The sequence below is a fragment of the Ranitomeya variabilis genome, chromosome 4, assembly GCF_051348905.1.
Source record: "Ranitomeya variabilis isolate aRanVar5 chromosome 4, aRanVar5.hap1, whole genome shotgun sequence".
NCBI lineage: Eukaryota > Metazoa > Chordata > Amphibia > Anura > Dendrobatidae > Ranitomeya > Ranitomeya variabilis.
This window is the reverse complement of record NC_135235.1, coordinates 258,038,038-258,050,265: the sequence shown is the minus strand read 5'-3', so window position 1 is coordinate 258,050,265 and position 12,228 is coordinate 258,038,038. Positions and strand designations below refer to the sequence as shown.

Sequence of the window (12,228 nt, the reverse complement as noted above, 5' to 3'; positions counted from 1 at the left end):
GCCCCTACTGCAGGTAACATAGCTGTATACGGGGCCCCTACTGCAGGTAACATAGCTGTATACGGGGCCCCTACTGCAGGTAACATAGCTGTATACAGGGCCCCTACTGCAGGTAACATAGCTGTATACGGGGCCCCTACTGCAGGTAACATAGCTGGATACGGGGCCCCTACTGCAGGTAACATAGCTGGATACGGGGCCCCTACTGCAGGTAACATAGCTGGATACGGGGCCCCTACTGCAGGTAACATAGCTGGATACGGGGCCCCTACTGCAGGTAACATAGCTGGATACGGGGCCCCTACTGCAGGTAACATAGCTGGATACGGGGCCCCTACTGCAGGTAACATAGCTGGATACGGGGCCCCTACTGCAGGTAACATAGCTGGATACGGGGACCCTACTGCAGGTAACATAGCTGGATACGGGGCCCCTACTGCAGGTAACATAGCTGGATACGGGGCTCCTACTGCAGGTAACATAGCTGTATACGGGGCCCCTACTGCAGGTAACATAGCTGTATACGGGGCCCCTACTGCAGGTAACACAGCTGTATACGGGGCCCCTACTGCAGGTAACACAGCTGTATACGGGGCCCCTACTGCAGGTAACACAGCTGTATACGGGGCCCCTACTGCAGGTAACATAGCTGTATACGGGGCCCCTACTGCAGGTAACATATCTGTATACTGGGCCCCTACTGCATGTAACATAGCTGTATACGGGGCCCCTACTGCAGGTAACATAGCTGTATACGGGGCCCCTACTGCAGGTAACATAGCTGTATACGGGGCCCCTACTGCAGGTAACATAACTGTATACGGGGCCTCTACTGCAGGTAACACAGCTGTATACGGGGCCCCTACTGCAGGTAACAGCTGTATACGGGGCCTCTACGGCAGGTAACATAGCTGTATACGGGGCCTCTACGGCAGGTAACATAGCACACACCTCCCGGACCCCGCGCACACCGCCCGGACACCGCGCACACCGCCCGGACCCGCTGCCAATTCCGGCATTAATGGAAGGGGCTCATGTGACGGCAGCTGCTCAGACTCTTCCCCACACAAATATTACTGTTCCTAAGCAATGGAAACCGGAGAGGAGTGAACTCCGGGAACTGGCAGCAACGCCTGTGCCGGACAAAGGTTTCACTCCATGGGTATATCTCTGCTGCTGGACGTGACGACTCACAGACCCCCATAATGCAGTCCTGGCGGACTCCTGTGTGTGGGTGACAGCTGCTCTTCGATGTCCATATTGTGAGATGTTCCCATCCTCATTTTTTGGGAACCTGCACATCACAGATCAGTGACATGACTCAGGATGGGAGGACGTGGAATCTCAGCTTCTGGAAAAACAATATTCCTGACATTACCGGCGCTCATCCTCTCCGGACTCGTCACACGGTGCTCGCCACAACACAGACTCAGCGGGATGGGGGTGAGGGTCACACAACAGACAGCGTGCAGATCAGGGGGGCTTCCTGCCCTGGTGGCTTCTCCAGTCATAGAGGGAGACGTCCGGATGTGCACGCAGGTGGAGATGACAACGCAGGCGGCAAAATAATATCCGGACAAAAAAGTAAAACTTAAAAAAAAACAAAAAAAAAAAAAAAACACAACAACAACAATAAAATTTGTTTAATCCCCCCCCAAAAAAAAGTAGAATATGACAGAAAACCAAATATCCAGGATTATCAGACAGTAAAAGGGGCCTGTGCAATGCGATAACAGCGGGCTATCAACCCTTTTAGTGTTTTTCTATTTTTTTCCCATCTTTCCAAGAGTCATAAATTTCCATGGCCGTATGAGGTCTTGTTTATTGCGAGACGAGATGTACCGGTAGTTTGGAAATACACCATTCATTTTACTCTATAACATACTGAAAAAATAGATCCACCTTTTTTGCTTGGCGGGTTGGCATTAAAATACCATTTTGATCTATATACACTTTGAACAATTTTTGTTGCTTTTTTTCCTCTATATAGCGTTTATCTTGCGGGTTAATTACTTTTATATTTTTGATAATTTGAACTTTTAGAATCGTGGTGAGAGAAGATATGTGTAATTTTGATTTTGAAATAGAGGCAATTTAAAAAAAATTCTGTTAATTTAGATTTAAAAAAAAAAAGTTACATGATCTATATATCTATATGTAATCACACGGCTTCAGAATCAGAAATCACACAGGGTTGCTTTGTAGTCTTCAACCATAGAGGCACACGAGTCAGCGTAGGAGCTGCATACATAAAACAATGCTTTTATTACTATTATTATTATTACCGTACTTTGCAAAGTCTTTATATGTTGCAAATCATTTTCCCAACCTGTGGCTGTTGTATAACTATAACTCCCAGCATGCTGAAGGTTGTAGGCTTGCAATAGCCGGAGGCTGGTGACTACGGCTTTAGAGAAGTATAAGGTTGCACAATTGGTGAAGCAGTAAGGAAGGAGCAGACACAAAGCAGCGCTCCCCTCACACCCACCACAGCACTCAGACTTGGCAGCCCCTGTCCCGTGCGGCCCACCCCACCGCTGCGCTGCGATCGCCTCCTGCATTCTTTCCTAACTCTGGTATGAGCCCTAAATAGCCTGAAAAACACCAAAAGAATCACATGCTGGATGATACGACGCTGCGGCGCAGCTTGGACACTGTAAATATTTCATTCTCATCCGATCGGGACAATCAGTTAAAATTCCTTTTCTGTAACCTGCTGCCATAAACACATGACGCGGTTTCCTCTAAATCAGTCCATTAGATCGCACTGGAAGGTAAATAATGTATTCCAGTCTGCTCTGCAAATTGCACTGCGGCTGATTGAAATGGTCTTTTATCTCTTTGTGGCTGCATTGATACAACTGAACACAATATCTGCCGCCTATGAAATTGATGCAGTAAAGTGCAGCGCTCTCCTGCCTCTCGGTCACTTGCTTGACGGGTGGCTGTGTGCTCCTGAAGATTGACAGCTCGGACACACGGCACGGACACACAAGCTCATTTACACGGACCACGCATGTATATGATCTAAATGGGGAGAGGGGAGTACATCGCTGCACAGAACTCCTCAAAAGACTTATCTCCCACAAACAGAAAAGAAAATCAAACACAGGATCGGACATGCTGAAATCCAAACATGTCCAACCTCATTTCCTGATACCTGCTGTGGGAACATCAACCATAAAGCTTTACTTGGTTGGAAGGTCCCAGGAAAAAAAAAAAAAAAAGTGGGTTAGGCCGTGTACGCAGCTCCCACGCAGACCTAAGTGTCTCAATGGCGACAGACATACACCATGTGGTCTGATCCTGCTGTCATGTGTTTCTTCGCTCTGTCTCCCACCTCGGTTTCAAAACCTAAATACAAAAAACTGCACACAACGATGGAGATACAAAGTTCTGCTTAGGAGCTGTATACATTGAAAGGTCACACTTTTTACAAAAAAGTTAGATGAAAAAAAAGTAATAATCCTTTAAGTATATGGCCCAGTCACATCAGGCCACATTGATCAGGCCAAGCTAAAATGCTCTGTGCTGCTGTACACAAGAACGCATCATCCAGAAGAAAGCGAGAAAATATAAATGGGAGAACTGCCAGCAACCTCTTATAAGCTAATGCATCAGATACAGTCCTGCTCCCCATTACTGGCACCCTTCATTGTTTTCATAGACTGGACAATATCTTCAGAAATAAATGGAAATGTACCATAGTTCTATCCTCAGGATTTGTTAATTACTGATCCAAAGTAATACAACAATAAAACATTGTTTCTCAACTTACATGTTGCAATTTCAAAGAAGAATCAGAATAAACAACATGTGCAGCAATGAAGGCCCCTAATTAATACTTGGTTGCACACCCTTTGGCACTGATGACAGCCTCCAGACGATTCTTGCAAGCCATCGATAAGCTTCTTGTCCTTCTCACTGGTATTTTCTCCCACTTTTCCTTTGCAGTTTGTTCAAGCTCTTGAATGTTTGCAGGGTTCTTTTTCCCCAGTGGCAGATTTCAGTTCACCCCGAAGATTTTCAATCGGATTGAGGTCAGGACTCATCGCCGGCCATTTTAAAACAGTCCATGTTTTCTTTTCAACCATTCCTGTGTACTTTTGGATGTGTACTTTGGGTCATTGTCTTGCTGGAGAACCCATGATCTTCGACTCAAATCAAGTTTTCTTACACTGGGTAGGGCATTTCGCTCTAAAATCCCTTAATAATTCTCCGATTTCATGATTCCAGTGCTACACGGTGAAGGACTCCAGTACGAGACACAGAAAAGAAACCCCACAGTATTATGGATCCTCCACCATGCTTAACTGTTGGTAGGGTGTTCTTTTCCTTATAAGCTTCATTGTGCCGTCTGTAAATAAACTGATGCTTTGCCTTGCCAAAAAGCTATTTTTGCTTCATCTGTCCACAGAACATTTTCCCAGAAGGATTGTGGTTTGTTTAAGTACTCTTTGGCAAAAATCAGTTGTTACTTTTAAGGTCTTTCCTTCAGCAATGGTTTCTTCCTTGGCCTTTGCCCATAAAGCTCTGGTAGGTTTAGTGTACAGCTTATGGTACTTGTTGAAACCATGACTCCAACTGTTCCAGGTTGGCCTTCGAGCCTTTGGATGTTTGCCGTGGTGGTGGTGTTCTACCCTTTGGAATTCTTGCATTTGCTAATAGCAGTTCTGATGTTCTCAGACAGCTTTGTCTTCACCATTGTGACAAAGGAACAGGGCCTACATTGTGGCTTTTTAAAACACTGAAGTCATCATTCATTGGCTAATTCATGTCACATGGGCAGCGACAATCAATCACAGGTGATTCTCATTTGTGATTTACCGCAGGCGAGTCACAATGTATTTCCATAGTAATGTAATATAAAGGGGCCAATACCAGGGTCACAGCAGATTAAGGTTCTTATACTTTATCTCCCATTGTTTTGTTTTTGTTTGTTTTTTAATTATTGTTTATCATCTGCACTTCTGTATTTAGCACAAGTGCTCGACACAAAAAGACTTTCATTTAAATCATTTTTTCAGGAGATATCCCACATTATGTACTTACACTTCATGGGTGCCAATAACGGTGATCAAGACAGTATATATCAACCCTCACAATGCGAGCGCTTGCTCTACAAGTCCCCGATTCACTCAACTATGTTGAGAGCATGTGAAAATGCATTCAAATTAAGAGGAAAAAAAAACATATAACCCATGGTAACAAAGAAAACTACAGCACACACCGCACCACGACCCTACAGCCTGTGCAGACCCCCTTAAAGTGCCGTCCTGGTGTGCACTATTTTACCGGTTGCAGTGCGATACATAATCAAACGCTGCTCATGCCATTTGTTTCTTTCTGTTCCAATGATACATTTTGACTTTGTAACAAAAGTCAGGTCAGACGTTACTGACCCCAAAAGATGGAGGGAGTCCGGCCCGTGCTGCCCCTGTGTTCTGTGTGGTTTGCATGCGGTTACTTGTCCGTGACCCATCTAATGACAATCACCCAGGGCAGGGAGGAGACGGGAACATTCAGAGAGCCTGAGAACTGCAGGGAGTATGCAGGCTGCATGCTGAACAGGTAATCAGGTACAATAGACAACGGACATCCTAAAAGCTGAGGGACACAGGAACGAGCGGTAATCCTCCACCAAGGCATTACCTCCTGGGAAGGGAGAGGATATCTGATGAACCATTATAGTCATTTGTGAATACAATACTTATCCTATATTATACTCCAGAGCTGCACTCACTATTCTGCTGGTGCAGTCACTGTGTACATACATTACATTACTGATCCTGAGTTACATCCTATATTATACCCCAGAGCTGCACTCACTATTCTGCTGGTGCAGTCACTGTGTACATACATTACATTACTGATCCCAAGTTACATCCTGTATTATACTCCAGAGCTGCACTCACTATTCTGCTGGTGCAGTCACTGTGTACATACATTACATTACTGATCCCAAGTTACATCCTGTATTATACTGCTGAGCTGCACTCACTATTCTGCTGGTGCAGTCACTGTGTACATACATTACATTACTGATCCTGAGTTACATCCTGTATTATACCCCAGAGCTGCACTCACTATTCTGCTGGTGCAGTCACTGTGTACATACATTACTGATCCTGAGTTACATCCTGTATTATACCCCAGAGCTGCAATCACTATTCTGCTGGTGCAGTCACTGTGTACATACATTACTGATCCTGAGTTACATCCTGTATTATACCCCAGAGCTGCACTCACTTTTCTGCTGGTGCAGTCACTGTGTACATACATTACATTACTGATCGTGAGTTACATTCTGTATTATACTCCTGGGCTGCACTCACTACTCTGCTGGTGCAGTCACTGTGTATGCAGCACCCCAGAGTCCTGGTTGCTGCAGTAATATTGTTCCTCCACTAGGGCGGGCAATATTACGTCTGATGGCAATAAAGGAGATCTCCTGTCCAGGTATCACAGACACACCACACACTTCAAACTCCAGTCCACCAGGGGGAGTAAAGGTTCTATCTATTAGGCCACTCCTCACAGTTAGGTAAAACTGGTGGGTTGGTTAGAAAGTTAGGGAGTTCCTGGCTGGAGACAGAGAGAAAGGTCTCCAGACCGAGCTGGCTGGAGCAAGGCCAGTCAGATCCAGACTACGGTCTGAGGAGGACGAGGGTCCATGGAGCTGCGCCTGCCCCACGTGCGGCAGCATCCTAAGAAAGAGACATTGAAAGGAAGTGTGTTGTAGTGAGTGAGAAACGAAGGCATAGCAACAAGTGGATACCAGAGAGGATAGTACACGAGAGAAGCGGCATCCTTCTGGTGCGCGTTCCGGTAGCCAGAATACCAAGGGAGTAAAGTGCTCTACGCCATTGCTTCAGAGACTGTCAGGACAGTCAATTCCAAGTTGGCTGCCCGACCTTAATACCTAAGAAGACAGGTGGCAAATGGTGGGGGTCGGGGCGTCTCTAGGGTCCCTATAAACAAGCCTCAGGCCATCAGTCATACGGGTTTTGTTCTATCCGACCACGGGGAACAGAGAGAGAAGAGTAATAACAGTGAGGACCTTATTAGAGCTTAAGCAAGTGAGGACTTACTGTGTTACTGTGCGCATAGGAAGGCTATTGCATTCCACCTGGACAAGGAGACTCTGGATTTGCCTTCAGACCAGCCGCACTCTGCCTACCCTGTGATCCGGTGCCCAGGACTGTGGACACTGAAGCCTTCAGTAAAAGGTAAAGAGACTGCAACCTTGTGTCCTCGTTATTCACCGCGCCTTACACCATCCACCATCTACACTTCTGGGAAGCCCTGGGGATACACTTCACCTGTGGGAAGGTATACCATCTAGCTGCCATAACATCAGCCCAGCGGACCCCTAAGCAGCGTCGGTCGCCCTGTCCGAATACCACAGGTGGCGTCACGAACATTAATTACACAAACTTTCCTTTTTATTGGAGTCCCCTCAAAGGGCCACGGGCCGGGTCGGGCCACCGTGACATCCCCCATTGAGAACCGAAGGACCCGGTACTGAGTACTCCATTGCCCTTACGTGGGGGCGCTCCATGTACATACATTACATTACTGATCCTGAGTTACATCCTGTATTATACCCCAGAGCTGCACTCACTATTCTGCTGGTGCAGTCACTGTGTACATACATTACTGATCCCGAGTTACATCCTGTATTATACCCCAGAGCTGCACTCACCATTCTGCTGGTGCAGTCACTGTGTACATACATTACTGATCCCGAGTTACATCCTGTATTATACCCCAGAGCTGCACTCACCATTCTGCTGGTGCAGTCACTGTGTACATACATTACTGATCCTGAGTCCCCTCCCATTTCCTTATAGATTGTAGATGGCGAGCAGCGGGACCCTCACTCCTCCTGTAACTGGTATTATGTATCACTTTTAATGTCTCTATTGTCTGTACAAACCCCCGCTTAATTGTAAAGTGCTGTGGACTATGAGTGCAGCTCTGGACTGTAATAAAGTAATGCATTTACTAAGCTTGTCAACTACGGTAGTTGTGCACATCATATCTATACATAAACTGTAAAGTGGAGCTCAGCAGTGGACACCTGTACACCTCCCACCTTCCCAGCCCCTGCAGATCATATCACCTCAGCAGCCCCCCAAAATAAGGCACATGTATGGAGGTAACGCTGATACTTACTGGTTGAATTTCCCTGCATCTGGATAATGCATTTTGATTCTTTGCTGAGTTCCCTTGTGTTGAAGGGGCGAACCCGAACGGCCACTTTCACAGAAGCGCCAGACATGGTGGTCCGAGGGAGGGACGTGCCAAATGTATAAAAGAATAGAAAGTCTGCTGGGGCGGGGGGGAGGTGATAAATCTCAGGTCCTCATTCTGGAAAACAAAAAACAAACAATGTGACATTAATAATAGAAAGTGAACAACATTGTAACAAGCCGGTAACAACGCTCCACACCACAGCGGCTCTATGGAGGAGTCTGACATCAAGCGCCAGCTATAGGCAAACAGGGGGATAAAAAAAAACAAAAAACTGTGTACACAGGACAGACATCTCCTAAATCCTTATCCAGCAGCTGTGGACCTGACTCAGCGCATACTGGGAGCCGGCAGGAACACCGGCAGCATAACATGTCACATACTGGGAGCCGGCAGGAACACCGGCAGCATAGCATGTCACATACTGGGAGCCGGCAGGAACACCGGCAGCATAACATGTCACATACTGGGAGCCGGCAGGAACACCAGCAGCATAACATGTCACATACTGGGAGCCGGCAGGAACACCGGCAGTATAACATGTCACATACTGGAAGCCGGCAGGAACACCGGCAGCATAACATGTCACATACTGGAAGCCGGCAGGAACACCGGCAGCATAACATGTCACATACTGGGAGCCGGCAGGAACACCAGCAGCATAACATGTCACATACTGGGAGCCGGCAGGAACACCGGCAGTATAACATGTCACATACTGGAAGCCGGCAGGAACACCGGCAGCATAACATGTCACATACTGGGAACCGGCAGGAACACCGGCAGCATAACATGTCACATACTGGGAGCCGGCAGGAACACCGGCAGCATAACATGTCACATACTGGGAGCCGGCAGGAACACCGGCAGCATAACATCATACAGGTCAATAGCTCGGGCGAGAGCCGGGCTACCACCAGTACGGCCACCACTGCAAAGCCCAGAGCTCCTGGGCCCCTGAGCCAAAACATCGGTCCTCATCCAATATAGCAGAGAGGGGAAGTGGGACACACTTTCCAGATGCACACATCACTTCCTGTTTGTAGCCTCATATCACTAACTACAAGTCACTCCACAATAAAATGCTAAAAACATAGTATCACAAGTCAACTTTGTTATTTGTTTTATTGTGCATAAAATGTAAAAAAAAAAAAAACCGAAAAGTAGTTTTTTAGTCTGTCACCATGGGCAACAAGGCGTTAGAAATGTTAAACCCTTAATGCACCATAACAGCAGTGTGGAGCAGGCTCAGGAGCCGAGCCTGCTCCACCATAGTGAGCCGCCGAGCCCGCTCCATCATAGTGTGCCGCTGAGCCTCCTCCATCATAGTGTGCCGAGCCATTCAGGCCCCAGTGATGGCAGCCTGGGGAACACTGAAGACCCCCGTCACTACCACCTTGGGCTTCATAATGTTATTTTCATTATTTACAATAAATACTGGAATATTACAGGATATCGAATAAGCGATCTGAAGTTCACATGTCTATGGGGACGGAAAAATAATAATGAGGGGGGGGGAAAAAAAAAAAAAAAAAAGCTGTAAAACTATATATACACATACACACACATCTATCTATCTATCTATCTATCTATCTATCTATCTATCTATCTACACACACACACACACACATATACACACACTAGATGGTGGCCCGATTCTAACGCATCGGGTATTCTAGAATATGCATGTCCACGTAGGATATTGCACAGCCCACGTGGTATATTGCACAGCCCACGTGGTATATTGCACAGCCCACGTGGTATATTGCACAGCCCACGTGGTATATTGCACAGCCCACGTGGTATATTGCACAGCCCACGTGGTATATTGCACAGCCCACGTGGTATATTGCACAGCCCACGTGGTATATTGCACAGCCCACGTGGTATATTGCACAGCCCACGTGGTATATTGCACAGCCCACGTGGTATATTGCACAGCCCACGTGGTATATTGCACAGCCCACGTGGTATATTGCACAGCCCACGTAGTATATTGCACAGCCCACGTAGTATATTGCACAGCCCACGTAGTATATTGCACAGCCCACGTAGTATATTGCACAGCCCACGTAGTACATTGCACAGCCACGTAGTATATTGCCCAGCCACGTAGTATATTGCCCAGTCATATTGCCCAGCCACGTAGTATATTGCCCAGCCACATAGTATGTAGTATATTGGTCAGCCACGTAGTATATTGCACAGTCACGTAGTATATTTCCCAGCCACGTAAAATAAAAAATAAACATATACTCACCTTCCGAAGGCCCGTTGAAGTCCTGGCGCCTGTGTACGGTGCACGCGGCAGCTTGCGGTCCCAGGGTTGGTATGAGCGCAGGACCTGTGATGACATCGTGGTCACATGACCGTGACGTCATGGCAGGTCCTTCTCGCATAGCATCCTTGGCACCGGAACCTGCCGCTAGCACTGCCGAGGACAGCGGGCGACGTCGGAGAGTGAGAATAACCTTTTTTTTATTATTATTCTAATTTGTAACATTAGATCTTTTTACTATTGATGCTGCATACGCAGCATCAATAGTAAAAAGTTGGTCACACAGGGTTAATAGCTGCGTTACCGGAGTGCGTTACACCGCGGTCCATTAACGCTGCCATTAACCCTGTGTGAGGGCTGACTGCAGGGGAGTATGGAGCGGGCACTAACTGCGGGGAGGAAAGAGCGGCCATTTTGCTGCCGGACTGTGGCCGTCGCTGATTGGTCGTGGCTGTTTTGCCACGACCAATCAGCGACTTGGATTTCCATGACAGACAAAGGCCGCGACCAATGAATATCTGTGACAGACAGAAAGAAAGAAAGACAGAAGGACAGACGGAAGTGACCCTTAGACAATTATATAGTAGAATATACATATACACACACACACACACATACATACATACACAACAAAAAAAGAGCAGCACAAGCAACACAGATGATGAATCAGACCCTAAATATATTAGATTTCGCTGTGTCAATAAAAATCCAAACAATCAAAATATTACATTATTTAACCAGTACAATAAGTGTCGTTAATACATTTTTTGAAAAAACGCAGTCTTGTTTTCATGGGACAGCATGCATCTCCATCAAATGAAAAATAATCAAAAGATTATGCCGCTGTCACTACGCCCTTCACTTGGTGCAGAGTCACGGAGAGCGGCAAAGTCTCAGGACGTGGATATTCCACTGGTGGCGCGGTCACCTGACCCTTCCCGGAGGAGCCTGGTTCAAGCTTCCTAGAAGAACGTGGAGTAGAAAGCTGGGAGGAAGCCATAGTGACAAACACTCCTCCGCGTCCATAGCAACCAATCACAGCGCAGCTTACATTAGCTCAGGGCAGATTAGGAAATAAAAGCTAAACTCTGATTGGTTGCTTGGGGCAACAAGGCCTAGTGCGTCTGCTGATCAGTGAGGCCTTCATAAAGGTAGACTGCAGCGGGCTTACTATAACCTCGGATGCTGGACTACACACACCGTAGATTTCTAGATTTCGTTCCTGACAAGGCTCCCAAAAGGTTAGTAACAAAATCAAAAAAGGGGGGGGGGGGATCATCAAATAAAAAAATTTAAAAAAAAAGGTGGTAAAATGTCCAGATTAACCCCCCCCCCCCGCACTATAAACTTTCTCCATTTCATCATTCCCCTTGCTGCCTGCCCGAACACTGACGCAAAACACCATTCTGTATTTCACAGCCAGTCTGGTCTTTATCTGCATTTATTTGGGGGGGCTGGTCTGGGGGGCTGTATTCATTTGTGTGGTTATGGCCCAGGCTCTGGTCTAGGGTCTGTATTTAAGGGGTCTGGTCTAGGGTCTGTATTTATTTAGGGGGTCTGGTCTGGGGGGGCAGTATTTAGTTTGTATGGTTTGGGGAGCTGTATTCATTTATGGGGTTATGGCCCAGGCTCTGGTTTAGGGTCTGTATTTAGGGGGTCTGGTCTAGATGTGGATTTATTTAGGGGGTCCGATG

The 12,228-nt window shown here is 46.8% G+C and overlaps 1 protein-coding gene across 1 annotated transcript in view; it reads right to left on the bottom strand.

Moving 5' to 3' along the window:
• Positions 1–12,228, bottom strand: part of KIF1B (kinesin family member 1B) — a 141,602-nt gene that overhangs the window by 112,605 nt on the left and 16,769 nt on the right. The window contains exon 2 of the mRNA XM_077249654.1: positions 8,179–8,373. Coding sequence (XP_077105769.1) covers positions 8,179–8,284 — 106 coding nt within the window. The 5' untranslated portion in view covers positions 8,285–8,373. The remainder of the gene's footprint in view (positions 1–8,178; positions 8,374–12,228) is intronic.